At 34.4% G+C, this 18,471-nt stretch overlaps 1 protein-coding gene across 1 annotated transcript in view; it reads left to right on the forward strand.

The window, feature by feature from the left end:
• The window catches only part of LOC106465355 (dynein heavy chain 7, axonemal-like), a gene marked incomplete at its 5' end in the record, with an annotated part of 38,125 nt that overhangs the window by 9,729 nt on the left and 9,925 nt on the right, over positions 1-18,471 (forward strand). Inside the window, 7 exons of the mRNA XM_013925573.2 lie at positions 6,985-7,194; positions 7,853-8,014; positions 8,937-9,122; positions 15,055-15,192; positions 15,638-15,868; positions 16,619-16,771; positions 17,155-17,332. Coding sequence (XP_013781027.1) covers positions 6,985-7,194; positions 7,853-8,014; positions 8,937-9,122; positions 15,055-15,192; positions 15,638-15,868; positions 16,619-16,771; positions 17,155-17,332 — 1,258 coding nt within the window. The remainder of the gene's footprint in view (positions 1-6,984; positions 7,195-7,852; positions 8,015-8,936; positions 9,123-15,054; positions 15,193-15,637; positions 15,869-16,618; positions 16,772-17,154; positions 17,333-18,471) is intronic.

Raw genomic sequence — 18,471 nt, forward strand, 5'->3', positions numbered from 1 at the left:
ATCCTTTAATGTATCTAATTCCCTTTTAAATTTACTAATGTTTTCCATTTGTACTTCTTGCCACTGTTGTAGTCTCTCTTTTCCTCCAACAACTGCTGTAATCTCTCTTGTTTATTTTGTTGTTCAAGCTGCCACTGTTGCAGGTTTTCTTGCCACTTTTGTTGTCTCTCTTCTTGTTTCTTTTCTTTTTCCTCCAACAACTGCTGTAATCTCTCTTCTTGTTTATTTTGTTGTTCGAGCTGCCACTGTTGCAGGTTTTCTTGCCACTGCTGTTGTCTCTCTTCTTGTTTCTTTTCTTTATCCTCCAACAACTGCTGTAATCTCTCTTCTTGTTTATTTTGCTGTTCGAGCTGCCACTGTTGCAGGTTTTCTTGCAACTGCTGTTGTCTCTCTTCTTGTTTCTTTTCTCGTTCTTCTTGTTTCTTTTGCTGTTCTTGTATAGCTACCATCAAATCTGCTAAGCTGTAGTTTGATTTTCCACCTCTCATTTCCATCTTCTTTTTTTTTTCCATCCCACTTCTGACACCAATTTGTTAAGTCTCTGCTCATTTGTTAATTTCCCATAAACATTCCTCCCGAAAAATTCAGCGATACAAGTCTTTTCTTAAATAAAACTAGTTTATTCTTTCTCAATACAACTTTACAATACACTTAATTTCCACAATCAGTTTAACTTAAACACACTCTATAATTCACAACGAACGATTCATGCACTTGACTCAATTGTCCGTCTCTATCTCTGCCTGTCTGCAATTCAATTCCGAATAATTGTCTGGCGCACTTATATACAAGAATAGAGGGCACCTAGCAAATACTGGATTATTCGTGATGTTCCACGATCTATCTAGAACTCATTACGTGTTACCAGCATCACGTGACTTCCTCTGTCATAACACTATATATATCCAAGGTGCTTCCCATGGATGTTTTTCATGGGTGGACTGCACTTGTTCATTTTAAAACTTATGCAAGGCTCTTCCACTGTTGTTTGTTCTCAGATGGGCCACACTTAGCAAAATCCGTTATCCCAAGGCACCTCCTATGGATGTTTTGTGCCCTGGCAGACTGCACTTGGCCTATTCATATATGGTCCTTTAGCCCAGCCACGTGTTCTTATATATGATTAGAGGCACCTTCTTAAAATCCAACTATTATTGTGTCACTTGCTCATACTTGTTAAGTATATGGATGTTTTATGTACTATCTGTTGTCCATGGTAGGAATCTGTCTTACATGACATGGTGCCTGTCTATTAAGTTCTGTCTATATGACTTACTATGTTCATTACTGGGAGAAGAGCAGTGCTATACCCCACAGGTGTGCCTCCTTTTATAATTTTGGCACACCTGTTATTTTATGGTGGTTGTTCTTCACTTGTTTGATTAGTTTTGTGTCCTAACCAGCCCCTCTACCTTTACAATGTGGGAGAGGATGTTGTACTCTTTTGGAAGTCAACATTTTCTAACACTGAAAGTGTATTTTTTGATAGGTACTTACCTCTACTCAACCACTTTCCACCCTTCCTCCCCACTGAATTGCCAGTGTTTCTGGTTTGCATCTGCCAATTCTCGAAAATGAGGATTGTGCTGCAGTATGATTGGTGGAGGGTAGTCCCATTATCAGCACATGTTGCTGCAATGGTGCAAAAATGAAGAGGTATAATAGACTGGTGCACTGTTCAAAATTTTAGTAATGCTTAGAGGGCAAAGTAAGGTCAAGATAGCTTGGGGAGTGGAGGTGATGACTAGCTGCCTTCCCTCTAATCTTATACTGCTAAATTAGGGACAGATGTCCTTCATGTAGCTTTGCGCAAAATCCATAACAAACAGATTCTGTTGCAGAGTTTTAAGTGCTTGTAGTTCAGTGAACCTTTGGGCCTATGGCCAACATTTATATGGCTGGTATAATGAAAATTACAAATGGTAATTAGTAGGCTTATTTATTTCTGTTCACTAATGTAATTCAATGCTAAATTTGGGATCTGCTTTAAGGGAATCCCCCAAAAAAGTGTTTTTTTCAAAATAACTATGTTACCTAAGGGGTTGGGTGAAAAGTTTTAACTTTATGCAAGCCTTGAAGCTAAGACAATTCATTTGTCACCATTTAGAAGTGAGTACAGCTGTTTAGGAGAAGGGGTTTTTGTAAAATCCCTGGGTTCACAGGTGGGATGAAGAAGTTAACCTATGTGTAAAACCTCGGGACTGAGATGATTCACTTGGTACCACTTAAAAGTTGATGTGGTTAGCTGTTTAGGAGTTATGTGACACACAGACACTTCTTACCCTATCCACAAAGTTAAATCATTTCCTCTTTAATAACATCATGTATAACCGTAGAGATGGAATTGCCATGGGGTCCCTGTTTACCCAACAATAGCCAACAGTTTTCTATGCTATCATGAACACAAATGGTTATAAGACTGTCCATATGAATTTAAACTTGTCCTTTACAAACACTATATGACAATTTCTTGCTCACAGTTTTCTAAACAACAAATTCCAGCCACCTGCCACTGGGCACACGTCCTCAAATTTCCCTTCATTACCTGCCTTCTTTTTATGGGCTCACAATCCTTACAAGTTAAAAAAATGCACTTCTCTTTAATAAAAATCTTCTACCCTCAAATTCAGTTCAGACTAATATACAGACCTAGTCTCTGCATTAAACACTAATTTCAATATACAGGTCAAATAACTAAACTTCTATGTTCATGATTCATGTATAAGTTTACATGTAGTGACTGTATGGTCATGTACCTTGGCAAAATAAAATGCCACCTAAATATAAAGTCTGTGAACATTTAGGAGTATCAAATAGAACTGACTGTCTATTACTTAAACCAACCAATCATCCATTTATTCTCATGTTGAAACCACATGTCACAATATTTCATATAATGATTTCTCTATCATTACTACAGGATCTTCATTAGAGACTCACAACAACCCCTGCCAGTACGGAGGTAGATACAACAACACATTAAACACTTACAACAACTCCTGCCAGTATTAGATTAGATACAACAACACATATCTTAAACTCTACCTTAAAGAAAGTTTACTCGTAGCTAAGGACCACCTCTTTAGATCTAAAATTATTCTAACTTTATGCAGTTGAAACTCAACTGTTTCATAATATATTCTGTAATCTTTTTTTTTTCTTGTTTTTTCCTCCGTTTACCACTTTACTCAATATTTAAGTAAACTAGTTACTAATGATACTATAGCATTAGTTAATAAATATCTTTGTAACACTATTTACAAATTTCTCTGAAGATGGAATAAATGTGTTTCAAAATGTTCAAATATTGCCAGTGCTCTCTCTCTTATCTTTTTAACAGCATAAGTCGCGTTTTTTGTTTTTAAGTAAATTATTTTCTTCTTTACTACAAACTACAAGTGACATGCTGTAGAATTTAGTAACAAATCTTCTTAAGCATGCTTTGGAGTAAACTTTATAGTTTTCATAGTATGTTTCACTGGGAGTTTCATTAACACAAACACTATATTTTGATTTGTATATAACAAGTTTATGACATAACTATTAACTTTTTTTCTTTGGGTTTATAATGTAAGTCTATCTTTTTTGAATTTTACATTTTAAAATTAAAATCAATTTTAAACATGTACTTACCTCTGAAATACTGTAAACCAGAATTCCCACATTGTGATAGATGAAGGGAAACAGAGAAAGTCATATTAAAAAACAACCAGATCACCAGATTGTAAGCTTAGTGGACAGGAAAGGTAACATACTTAGAACACAATAGCATTGAGTCTCGTGATCAAACATAACTTGAACATATTCTAGAACTAGAGCAATTGGCACTGGACTGACCTTGTATGAAAGAACTGAATGAAGAGGACAAGCCTCTAAGCAGGCTTTAACAAAATATGAAGCACGCAGAAGGTAAACTATTCTTCTCAGTAAAGTACCTCTTTACCCTAGATGCCCTTTATTTATCAATATAAATAGGTGATTGGGTGATATATAGGGGTAGTCATGCTTATTTTTAAATGTGGTCCCAGATGGTGGCTAGACAGGTAGGCAGAGTCAGAACACAAATCATTGTCCTGTGCATGTTAGTGTAATATTTTCAGTGGAAAAGACCAGTAATTATATAGAGACTGGACCTACTTCAGGGACTAAAATCCCTATAATCCAAAATTGAAAGGGCTGTCAAAGTCTCACAAAACCAACCTAATCAGTAGACACCCAGAGAGGATAGGAAAGAGCTGGGTAGTCCTAAGGATGGTCTCAATAACTTTAGGAGAGTGTAATGGGTACACTGAATATAAAAAGTAATAGAAGTGAAGCTGTACAATGTGCCCCATTCTTATTGAAGCTATTAGATATTCATTGGAGAATGGTTGTCAATGTTTCTGATGTCTCCCAGATAGAGGTGGGAAAAGGTAACAGCCAAGGCACCATCCATCACCTTATAGCATCCTCTGTCCACTTTCAGAGGGCATCACCTTCTCATTGAACACCAGCACATAAGGTGGAATAGTGTCTAGGACAATTTTAGAGGTAAATGATAACTAATGTGGGTCCTGAATGGACATATTCACTTGAACATGGTGTCTTGTGTTATGAGAGAGAGACTGTGAAGGTTTATTTTAATCTATTTTCAAATGCATGTAAGTGAACTCACCTGTTAGGGATTCCACCTGGCTTGAAGATTTACCACAAGAAGTAAATGGAATCCAAGAGCTAAAGAGATAGATGTAAATGTGATGTAAATAAATTTAAAAATGTATTTGGATTTATCCTTATACTGGCCTGCAGAATGTCCTCCGAAGAGTATTACGTCTGGAATGACAAATACAATGCCAAATTTCTAATTTGATGAGATGAAACCCAAACTTCATTTATAAGGTGATCACTTACATCACAGCAACTAAGATGGATCAACTGCAACAACTAATTTGTCGATGCTGTTGGAGCAAGATCCAAGATGTGTAATTTGACATAAGGTATAAAAAATTGTTCCAGGAGTCCCTGATTGATTTGGTCTTTGTAAAAGATAGCAATGAACAGCCTTGATTGGACATACGAAGAAATTGTCTGAACAAAAATCTGAGTCAGTCAGGGTAGGTAGCATAATAATTGAGAAAGAGGTGTTATCTACTCCCAGCTCATGACGTATGTAGGAAGACATTATCTGGATACTAGTATAGAACCTTCTGAGAAAATATGGTATGTGATGCACTGAGTGCATAGATATCTGAGCATCTTCCACCCCATGCAAACACAAGTAAAAAAAAATATGTCTTGAAGGAAAAATTATAAAGCAAATAGGTTGCTAAGAGTTTAGCCCATTTCCCACAATAGACAATGTATAGGAGATTGGTCCACCGTAGATGAAAGGCTCGGAACAGATCTGAAGCAATGGGGACAAAAGAGACTGATGGTTCCCATGGCATTTAAAGGTGGTAGATAAGGCAGCTCTGTAACCTGCTACAGAGGAAGCTGGTAATCCCTGATCATGAAACAAAAATATGAAAAAGTAAGCAATTTGTTAAGGAGATGGAGATAGACAAGATAAAGAATATCAAATGCACCATCTCAGGACAATAACCAGTTAAGATTAATAGACAGCAAGGGACAAACATCAGTAAGAATGGGCTACCATTTAAGCCATCTGAAAAAAGACCAAATAACTGCCAGCCATGAAGCCATAATGTTGAACACCACTGTGAAAAATTGAAGTTGGAAGCTAACGTAGAAGATGTTCCCATGGTGGTAATGAGACTGATTCCCTGTGAGAATGATGTTATTAATAGGGAAACCATCATTAAGCCTGCACAAGTGAAGGAAAAAGAGAATCTGACACTTCATGTAACTAAATGTGGCTAATATCAATGAAAAATGGTGGAAAGGAGAATGGGCATAATGGAAGAGATTCCCAATTTTAACACAGTAAACACCTTGGATATCCATCCATGTCATTTAATGTATGCATCAAAGAAATTTTTGTAATTTTAAAATATTTTCTACTTTGAAATGGAGATATCCAAGAAATGATTGAGACAAGACAGATTTATTACAATTCTTCGATCTTTAAGTCTTTTCAAAGCAAGAATAAGAGTAAAAATGTAGAGATGTGTTGCAAATAATTTTGACAGTTCCTTTTCATAAAAAATCCAACACTTCCTAATCTGCAATTTGAAGGCAATTTGAAGAAAGATAAAGGATGAAAAACAAGAAGAATGTGGCAATGAAAGTGAAAGAAAAGACTAAACTGAAGAATCTGTCAAATCCAAGGATCGCAAAGCCAAGGACCCCAAAAATGAACCTAAATGACTCCCCATCAGATCAGATGGCAGGTAAATCTGGAACTAAAGAGAGTCTCTTAGCAGATCAAATAGAACCTTATTGGAAAACCAAAGAAGATTCAGTATTAATGGCCCTAATAAACTATCAGTGCAAGTTAACAATTTAGCCAAGGGATTTTTCTGTACAACAGAAGAAGAATGTGTGAACAAAGCCTCTAAATTTGAAGGAAGTTTAGCTATTTCTGCATTAACAGGGTAAGCATTGATTTACAAAATCTCAAGCAAAGTAAATGAAGGCATGAAGTTTACAGGATGACTGACAACAAACAAATCTGGCTAGTGTAAGAAAGTAGGGTATTATGTGGTTCACCTTGGTGCTTACACAATAAATCATGTGGAAGCAGAAGAGTGGAGAACTTTGGGTAAGGTGTCATGCGTAATGCATTATGTCAAGAACATTTTGAATCAAAAGTCACGTGGTTGTTGACAGGGCAGTAATTACTCAACAAGAAGAGTCTTACAGTGTTTCAGAGGTAATCATGTGTTTCATTTGAATTCTAAAAATATATAAATATACAGTTTCTTTTTTTTTTCCCACACAGATATTAAGAGCTAGTACCATATAGATAACATATACACTCAAACTTTTGCCTCTAGTTTACCTGTATTTTTTAATTATTAATAATTTCTATTTTTTTAACCACAGATTTGTGAAGACCTCACACTAGAAAATACACACCCAGACTTCAGACTCTGGTTGACATCTTACCCATCAGAACACTTCCCTGTCACTGTTCTTCAGAATGGAGTCAAAATGACCAATGAACCACCTAAAGGACTTAAAGCCAATATCTTACGATCATACATGAGTGATCCAATAGGAGATCCAGATTTTTTTACTGGCTGTCAAAAGCCAGTAAGTTTGAAGTTCAATATTTTAAATATAAACAAAATGAAAACAGTTCTGCAAGTTTCAGTACACATCACTACTGTATTTTTTCAAAATTATTTATGATGAAAGAAGGAAATTCATAATTCCTGGTTCTTAATTATTTTCATGAATAAGAAGTTATTAAAATTGAAATGATTCTTCTTAAATTGTACAAGGCTAAATGTTGTGTAAAAAGTCTTTAGTCAAAAATAATATGTAACTAAATCAATAATAATAATATATATATATATATTATACCTTTTTAATTTTTGGTATAAAAATATAAGGAGTTTGAGGTTTCTGTAAATTAATATTTTAAACAGATATTAAATAATAGTCAATGTTTATAAATAAGAAATACATTATGTATGCATGATACCCCAGATATACTTGATTGTTTTTCTTAGAGCTGTTTTCTTAGATCACAAAATATTTAAGAAATAAGAGTTTTTGACAACTTGATATTTATATTTAGGTTTAGCAGCTTAAACGTGCATTTGGTCTGGCTTGGATATATGCAATTTCAAAAGTTTGATGTTTACATATTTTAAAGCTAAAAATTATTAGTATTCATGATAATTTAGTTCATGAAATATGTGCATTATTCTTCTGCATACTAATTTTATTTATTTATTTCTGTCAGCATGCCTTTAAGAAGCTTCTGTTTGGTCTCACCTTCTTCCATGCTTTGGTGCAGGAGAGAAGAAAGTTTGGACCATTGGGCTGGAATATTCCATATGAGTTTAATGAAACTGACTTACGTATTAGTGTTCAGCAGCTGGCTATGTTTCTTAATGAATATGAGGTGCTTATTTTGTTAATGTTTTATATTGTGGTATGTAATCATTCAAAATGATTAAAGGTGATTGTGTATCTCTTCAGCATTTCATTCATTCGTTTAACAGTAAGACCATCTGGTAAGTGATGTTTTTAAATCATACTTTTCAGAGAAGGCCCCTATCCAGTTGAATTTTAAGAATTACTATATTTTATTTCTAAGTTCCATTTATTTAAAGAAGATCTATTAGCTAATTTAGTTGCTGTTCCAAATTAATTCTCTTTCTAAGCTCTTCTTGTCTAAGTAGATCCACTGACCAATCTTTGTTTCTTTGTTTTGGTTTAATTACCAAGCCAATTGCCTATCCAGGTTACCATTTTAATTTATATGTTACACTATTCTGTATTCAACTGAATTGTCAAAGTTATATTAATCATAAGCTACAGTTATATAAGCACACTTTCTAATCAATCATGTTATGATGATCATATTAAATTAAACATATGTAAGCAACTTCTATAACTAATTTATCTGTCAAGATTACATTGTTTTCTTTTTGAGCTATACTTTAAGAGAACTATTATTGTATGTGACTAATTCAGTCCTGTTTCTAATACTGGTCTTTCAAACTCTTAATATTACACTAATTATTCTGTCAATTCTGTAGGCTTTCTCAAGTACTATGAACTGTTGACTAATAATTTTTAAGCAGTAAATATTTTTACTTTTGCACATTAATTTTCCAACTAATAGCAGTATCTTTATTACTTTATTATTTTGTTTGATTTTGTAAATGTGATTATGTTTTATCCTCATGTTTTCGTGTTATTTTAGGATAATGTAAATGTATCATATGAGGACCATTTCTAAAGAGCTTGTTGTTAAACCACATTTAAGTTTGTTCTGTATGAAAACACATTTGTAATAAGTAATTTTGTATTCTGTAAAGGAAGTTCCTTTTGATGCTCTGCGCTACCTTACAGGAGAATGTAACTATGGTGGACGAGTCACTGATGACTGGGATAGAAGAACACTTAACACTATTTTGAAAAACTTCTATTGTGAGGAAATTCTTCAAAACAACAACTATATGTTTGATTCCAAAGGTGTATATTTTGCTCCAATGGATGGTGATGTATGTAGTTTAATCAGTCTCTAGACTTTTTTTTTTAATGCTTATTATTGTCTATCTTCATAGATCAAAATATATTGACTTTACGGTAGCTATGTTTCAAATTCTACATATATTTATGTAAACCAATGGAATACTTTACAACATGCCTAAAATCTCTCACAATGTAAAGCAATGTGATATCTCTTCCTCAACTGTGTCCAATTATCCTTTTGCAACAAGCCAGGCTTGGGACTAGCAAGCAAGAATTTTTGAAAGGATGAAAATGGTGTTGGATGTAAGGGAAGAAAAAAGAAAGAAACCAATCCTGATTTATGAATTTTCACACAAACAGCTTATAGTTTGTTATTGTTGTTTCTTAGCTTAGAGTCAACAAAGGAACAATTACACAAAACTATTTTAAAATTATAATTCTTATTGTTACAGGAAAAACGTTGAAAATTCACACCCAATAGATTCAGAATCTCAAGGCAGTCACTAAAGTAAACTAAATTCTACTGTATTTGCATATAACTGATAGACTTTAACACTAGGTGAAACACCATTCAGCAACATCAAACATTAAATAATTATTTTAATTGGTGAATGGTATTTTACACAGTGTATTAACATCAAATACTATGCTATACCACTAAATTAAGTCTAATATTGCATTGTGTTTGGAAAAATAAAAAAATAAATTGAACCTGTCAGGTGATAAACAGCTAGTCATTGAAAACTAAAGGGAAAAAAAAGACATGCTGTGATGTAATGATTTTTCCTGATTATGTAATTTTCAGTTATTTTTGCTCATGTACCTATGCAGAAATCCTAATCTTCTCTATGGTCACTTTTTGTATTCTAATTATAGACTACTGGTTTTTCAACTGTATGATATCTCATTTTCTTGTTAAATATCAGATTTCTAATCATATCAATTTATGTACCAGTAATTGAATTATATTTTCTTTAGTTTGGGATTTTCATATAATTTATATAGATTTTTTTTATTACTAAATCAAATTTTCCTTTTTTTCAAATTATTTTTATTCTATAATATTATATACGTTTCAGTAAGGTATGGTTGAGAAAAGTGTTTGCTCATTTGAGACATTATTGAAAATATCTTAAGGTACTTCCTTGGAATTCTTGCCCCCTTTTTTAAGGTCACTTATCATTATACTTGTTGTTGTTTTTTTAGGAGTTTTTGTGTACTGTCTCATTTAAGTGTTGAAAGAATGGGTAATGGAACATGAATATCAATGACTATGAAAAAGAAGTATGTTATAGGTCAAACCACTAAGGAGTTAATATGTATATTTTTAATATATATAATTGTGGATACAGTGTTTCGGGCAATGCCCTTGTTCAGATATTACTAACTGAACTGAGTAAATCCATAACGAAAACATTCTAAATTGAAGGTCACGTGATGTGACAATGTATCAATGACTACAGTTAATTTAAGTGTATTTTGTTTTGGTTTGTTTCAAATTTTACACAGTGATAGACTAAAGGGAAGGCATCTAGTCAATACCACCCATTGCCAACTCTTGGGCTGCTCTTTATACCAATGAATAGTGGGATTTGCTGTCACATTATAATGCTGAAAGGGTGAGCATATTCAGTATGACAAGGATTTGAACCTGCAACCCTCAGATTGCAAGTCAAGCATCCTAATCACTAGGCCATGCCAAGCCATTAAGTGTCTTTCTTTGGATTGAATGTATTGATATATTAAGATTATTATTTGATAATCTATGAATGAAAAGTCTGATTTCCAAAACATAAATATCTCCACTCCCACTTATAGCTATTACTTGACTGGTGGTGATGACTAGCTACCTTCCCTCTAGTCTTACACTACTAGATTAGGGACGGCTAGTGCAAATAGCCGTCATGTAGCTTTGCACGAAATTCAAAAACAAACAAACAATATCACACCTAAATTCCCAGATTCTTCTTTCAGAAGAACCAATGCAAGCTTCATTCTCAGAACTGAGACATGTATTCTTGCTCCAACTCAATAGGTCGTCAGTCTGGGTGTTTTTTTTTTCATAACATATCTTAGTCTGGCTCAGGCAACTCCATGTTATGGAACAGGAAGCTCGACTTTTACTCCCCCCTCCTTCTCCCATGGCATGGATCATTCTTTCATACAAAATACATTTTATGTCTTGTTTTTCCCAGCAAAGGGCACTTTATCCAGGGGTTCTTGTTTTCAAACCTTGGATTTCCTTTATCAGGACCACTCCAATCATATCACCCTATTAGCTTGCTATGTTCCACAGGTGATGACTGTAGCAGCAGAGCAATTGTCTCGACCCAACAGAATATATGCTACATTGCAAGGTTTTCTGTTGGATTGGCTCTCCTTTTGAAACACTTTTGATTAGTGGGTTGACCACTGATTGGAACACCTAACTACTGGAAATTTGGTCTTCAGTACTTCACCTTTGGGCTTTGGCAATGGTTGCATTCTGTCAGGACGGGATGAAATTACCACCCTATGAATTCCTTCCAATTCATATGATACCCAAGGTCCTGTTGATAGCACCAGATTGGCAGCTACACCCTGGTTTCTGCTTCTGTTGTACCTTAGGAAGTGCCAACCTCTTCCACTTCATCTGTGGAAGCAACCATGATCTAACATGGTACACCCAGCTATTCAGAAGCTCATGCTTCAGGCATGGAGACTATGTCATCCATCGTACAGGTTTAATATCTAGGGTTGCAATGTATCTTTCTCAGGCTTTGCTTAGTCCCACAATGAACATTTTTAATGGAAATGGCACACATTTGGGCAATATAACTTGTTTTTTGACCTAATTCTTTGGCAAGGGTTTTGCATCATCCACAATCTTCCTATATATGGTGGCCTTATTGACTACCATTCAAAACTCGAGACAAAACTTCTTTGGTTCCCCAGTACTCTCCGGCTTTCTCAAGTCGCTTTCAGTCCTTTATCCCAAATGACCATTCCAGTTAAGTAACTGGTATATTAAGGTTACATTACATGTCCTTTCTCAATACACCTTAGCACCATATGTCATGTATCACCTTTACCTGAAGGTTTAAATTTTGTGGCTGCTAATCTACTGACATTGCCAGTCAGAAAGGTTTGTGCTGATTATCCACAGGATGCTTTATCATCATACCTACGTTCTCAGACCAGTTATTCTTCCCAACAACACTGTCAGCCACAGAAGGGAATAAATACTTTTCACCAATTCATCTGATCACTGTTTCTCACTTCTATGACCAATCAGGTTTCAATCGTTTGTTCTGTCCAGTTAGGGTGTTGAAGGTTTTGTTGCCCACACTAATGTTTTTCATGTGGCTAAACAATAACTTTTTATTCATTGGGATCATTCAGTTTCCAGGATTCATCCCCAGTTACATTGACAAGGTACAAAACTGCTTATTCTGGGCTTTTTTGAAGGCAAGGAATCATCCATGAGTCACATCTAATCAGATTAAGCATATTTCTATGTCCTTAGCTGCCTGGTTGAATTGCTGTTGGCTGGTATGTGGACCTCCCCCAATTCTTTTATTTCATATTATTTGCATGATATAGCAGTATCTTTATCTGAGGGTGTTTGACTACCCCAGGTAGCTATCTTAACAATTTCTGCTACATTATACAGAGGGGTAACTATTTTCATTGCTACACTTGTCTCTTGTTTACTTTTTAGGGTCCCATACCTTGTTTTCACAGGATCCCACTTTGTGGCTTTTATCAAACCAATTCCACACTAGAAACCACTATTTCAGTATACTTTATACAGGTTGCAACAGGCTCTGTAGAAGTGAGGTTTTCCATAAGACCACCTAGGAGCTGACCAGGTGGTATTATGGTACTATGCTGGACTACCTTGAGTAAAGCATAAGGGGATCCTACCATCCCTGCCAATCATTGGATTGAATAAATCGGGGTGAGTTTGCTTTTGAAAATTTAGGGAACTTGGTTCACCTATTGCACTGTTTCCAGAGCACTGTTCCTCAGGACTCCCAATCACACATTACCCACCAGATTCTACTAGTAAAGCTAGAGAGTTCTTACCACACCCAGTTTCCAGTCACTGGGGGTGGTAGATAGAGGCTTTTTCTCCAGAGTGTTAGAGTGAATACCTCCACTCTTATTGAAGAGGATGAAGTTTGGAGCTCTCCTTCCCTGGTCCCTGGGTGTTTTTCCCAAATGTCAGTAGAAGTGGCAGCAGCCTACATGGGAGCCTACTCATAATACCAGTCACATTTGACACTCCACTATCTGTTTGATCAATATAGATTCTTTACATTGTACATGGAAGAGGGTCAACTATCTCCTCGTACTTTCAAATGTGGATTGGTCCCATCCTGGGCCCTTGGTTGAGCACAGTTGTTCTACGTCCTCCCCATAATTCTGGGGGGCAAGCAAAATGTACCTAGCTCACACAGTTTGGGAGTGAGGATGAATGTTCATAATTCCAGCCCGGATGAGTTCTGTTTCCTTTGGTTGAATAAGGCATACTCAATCATCTATGGCTACATGTTGGGATCTACTCATAAGTATATATATATATGTGTGTATATAATGTTGCAGTCCAATTGCCTTAGCCACCAATGTGGAATATAGGGACTGAGACCCATTAATTCGAACCCCAAATAGTGGAACCTTGGCTATCTGGTTGAGGCTGGCCTATAGCGATGATCACTCATGTACAATTGTACTCACAATACAGGAATCAAGTTCAGGGTGAAGAGCATACCTGTACTGGATGTAATGTGGTTTCCCCCACTAGGGTGCCAATCTTCTATTGACACACCCATGATCTATGCAGACACTTTCTGTATGGATAATGCCCTCACCAGCCCTTCCTCATTCTCAGTGTGGGATTCTAGTTATAAGTGGAAGTATGTATGTTTTGGAAGTTAACATTTTCCTAAATTGAAAATGTATTTCCAATAATACCTCCGCTGACACTCTCCCGCCTTTCCTTCACACTAAGAGCCGATTGTTAGAGACTGCAGATTGAGTCAGTCTCGAAAAAGTGATAACATTATGTGAATGAGGTGCTTTTACACAGTATCAGGATAGAAGGTGCATCGATGTAGGTGGGGTGTTATGAGACACATATTGCCAAGGGCAATTAAGTGGGATATAAAAGACTGGAGGAAATGAGAAAAAATCTGACCAATGCTTAGATGGGCAAATGAAGAATCCCTGGCAGTCAAGTAATAGCTATAAGTGTGAGAGGAGGTAAGTATAATTAAAAATACATTTTCAATTTAGAAAATGTTAACTTTCTGTAAATAGTTTGTTTATTTACTTAATATTTACCATAAATTAAAAACATTCATACTACTGTATATTTATGTATAGTACTGGGTGATTACTGGTATTTAATAATTCATTAACTGACAGCCTCATTAATTAATTATTTATATTCAATACAATGTTCTTCAAACCAATGTGCTTAACAAAAAAAAAAATGGCCATAGTTGCTGCTAGCCAGTTGACTTTCCTCCAATCACAAGTTCGAGATGAAAAAAAAAGATTGGTGACAGGTGCTGCCAGTTAGTTGCCTTCTTTCTCTTCAGTTGGGAAGTGACAGTGGTAGATAGCCTTAATAGCTTTGCCATAACAAAGACAGGGCAAGCAGGTTTGATGGCAATATTTTGATTATTCTTGTAGTTGGAATAATCGAAAAAAACTAATAACCAGAAACTCTAATTTTGATTAGTTAATAGTTTTCTTGACAATCAAGTTAATCAGAAAATCAATTAATCTATTGCTGGAATAATCAAAAAACAGTTATAATTAGAAACACTAACTTCAATTACTTGGTTGTTGGAATAACTAAAAGTAGTAACAATTAGAGACAGTAATTTAGATTCATCAGTTAAATCATCCAGCTCTACTTGCACTGCTTCTTACACATTTTGAAGTGATTGAAAGATTTAAATCCATCTTTAGTATCAGAACTACATAGAATATACCAAAAGTCTACCCATCATAGCTGAACCCGAGGTTTTTGGTATGCATCCTAATGCTGATATCAAGAAAGAACAAGCTGAGACAAAGCAATTGTTTGATGGCATCCTATTGACTCAGGTTGGTTATCAATTTGAAAGGTTTGCTACTTTTAGTCTTGTTCATAACATTTATAAGCTTAATACTATTATGTGCAGTGATAAGTAGACATGTAAGCTAATATTTGAATTGAAGTTGTCAAGATGTGCATGATTAATAACACATGATTGCTAGTAAATACAAGTTTAAAATTGCTAATTATGATTTTAACATGTAAAAGTTTTGTATTTTCTAAGAATGTTAATGCTTGTTAATGTATAAAAATGAAGTATTTTATGATTATGGCTAATAGTTTTGAAAGAGCAGTGGTTGTTTGCATACATAAATTATTAGCAAATGTACTTTATATTGCAGTAATCAGAGTGAATGGAAATTATTGAAAGGGAAATTTATTCATACTTTTTACTTTGACAAACTTTTTAGCACTACCTCTAGATGATTTCTTGATTAATTCTTACACCTGCAGGCTCGTACTACCTCAGGTGGAGGCAAATCTGCAGATGATATTGTGTCAGAGGTAGCTGCAGATATTCTTTCTAGATTGCCAGCAGTTTTTGATGTTGAAGCAGCATTACAAAAATACCCTACATCTTATAAACAAAGCATGAATACAGTTTTGGTTCAAGAAATGGGACGTTTCAACAGTCTTCTGACAACTGTACGAACGTCTTTAGTAAATCTTCAAAAAGCAGTAAAGGTGTGTTTATCTATTGATTATCAGGTAGCTGGAAAGATATGTTGCTATTTTTTGTGTAACAACACTTCAAGAAAGTATAAAGGTATTTTTCTGTAGTAAAATCTTCAAAAAATTTTTTTAAAACAAATCTCAGAAATATGTAAAAATTTTTCTCTTTCATACGTCATCAAAAGTTATGTGAACCTTTTTTAATGATGTGAAATTTTATTTTTGCCAATTTTGAAAGCTGTGTTACACATTTCAAATTTGTTTTTACATCATTAATTTTTACTTGACCTGTTTAGTTGTGTCGTCATCATTGTTTTTAATGCAAAGCTACACAGTTTTGCAAGTCCATAAACTTACTGCTGACCCACCAGCAGACACGTATGTCAAGAAAAAGTTTAGAATTATGAATAAAAGGTCTATTTACTAGAACAATCAGTGTGCAAAAACTACTTTTATGAACATTTCCTATAATCATAAATTAAAACTACTTAGTTGTTGTTATCTACCTCAGAACTTATTGAGATAGAGTCTATCGACATTTTCTAAGTAATCATATGTATGTCTTTTGTACCCTTATCATTTGACATCATATCAGTATCGACTGGTGATTATAATTGGTATGGTGTCTGTATATCTTATTTCAGTAGAAGAAATTCTAGTGGATCTATATTTTATTTTATTCAAATGAATTTATAATGAGTATACACATATTACATTAAATAATACATTAGATCTCTTGCTGTAACTTCCTAATACCTGTAGGGACTGGTGGTCATGTCCTCTGAACTAGAACAAGTGGCCAACAGCATTCTTCAGGGTCGAATTCCAGCCCTCTGGATGTCCAAGTCTTATCCTTCTTTGAAGCCCCTTGGAAGCTATGTCAATGATTTCTTAAAGAGACTACGATTTTTACAGGTGAAGAGTTTTATTTTCATTTTATTTAATGATACGTACTGATAATTTATCAAAGCTGCAAGAAAGGACTTAGCATTAAAGCTCAGTATATTTTTAATATTTTATTCTTCCTTAACCAAATATTTCTTACCTACTGTTTAACAAAATGCACATCATATATTGTGTATTTTATTATCTAGATGACAACACATTCTTCAAAAAATTATTTTTTAAGTGTTGACAATTAACTGAAACTCACCTCAATCCTAAAAACAATATTTAAAAAAAAAAGAGTACTTATATATATATATATATATAGTTATTTTTTGTGTAGCTTTGTTCAAAATTTATGGAAAATGGTTAATTGAACTGTATAATACTGCAACCTAACAATTTATTTACAGGAGTGGTATGACAATGGTCCACCTTCAGTTTTCTGGTTGTCTGGATTTTTTTTCACCCAAGCCTTTCTGACAGGAGGGCAGCAGAATTTTGCTCGAAAGTATACCATTCCTATAGACTTGTTGACGTATGACTATAAGGTGCTAAAAGAAAAAGAATATGTCAGTCCTCCTGAAGATGGTAAGAGTTTCTAGTCTTGTACAATTAAGCAAGACATCTTAGAGTAGAAAACATGCAGGGGATTACAAAATACATTGATCAACTATATACTTAAGTTTCAAAGCATTAAATAATCTTTTTCTTGTTTCTGGGACATATTAGCTGAAGTTTATTACTCTCCAGGTACTTATATTCCAGTATTATGTTTGCATAATTATTATTTAATTAGCAGGTTTTTACAGGAAGTTCTAGGAATTGACTCACAGACTTGATGAGAAATACAACTAGTTGATTTATTACAAAAAAATGGACATCATAGACTTATTAAAGCTTAACAGAACAATTTGCTACATAGTAACATATTCTGATTAAATTGCAAGTTATTTGCATTTACAAAACATGAGGTCTTAATTACCTCACAGGGCATTCAATAAGTTATTTTTCAATTGCTGCAACTAGTTGTTTTGATTACCATGGATATTTATTTATCTTTTTTTTCACAAAGTTTTTGAAATAACTTGATTAAACATTCCAGAAAAAATGGCTTATTATTCAATAAGCATTATATTCCTACATCTGTTGGCAACTTGCAAATAATGTAAGCCAGGCCCAGATTAAATCATAATTAATTGTTTTTTTATGAGCAAAAACATTTAAATGGCCTTGATAATCCACATTCTCCAGTGTAAGTTTAAAGTTTTTCAATCTATTGATAGCTTCAGTGTTCTTAAGTATAGTGACATAGTTATTCTAGATGTTATTGCTTCAAGTCATGGTAACTAGTAAAGCCAATTTATAATTATATGTGACAATAGTGTAAGTTCATAATGATTTGTTTGTTTATTTGTAATTAAGCACAAAGCTACACAATGGGCTATCTGTGCTCTGCCCACCACGGGTATCAAAACCCGGATTCTAGCGTTGTAAGTCTGCAGATATACCACTGTGCCACTGGGGGGCAGTTCATAATGGCATTATGCTTTTCTCAAGAGTGTGAATTGTAAAGGTATTTTACAATTTTAAAAAAAGGACAAAATTACGTTGCTATCACTTTATACTTTTTTTACAAGACCATTTGGTTTATATCTTCGTTTATCTTATACAATATGTAACCTCCTCTCACATATAGCTTTCCAGATTCACTGCTACCCTCTATATTG

This window comes from Limulus polyphemus, unplaced genomic scaffold, assembly GCF_000517525.1.
Source record: "Limulus polyphemus unplaced genomic scaffold, Limulus_polyphemus-2.1.2 Scaffold1919, whole genome shotgun sequence".
NCBI classification, from domain to species: domain Eukaryota; kingdom Metazoa; phylum Arthropoda; class Merostomata; order Xiphosura; family Limulidae; genus Limulus; species Limulus polyphemus.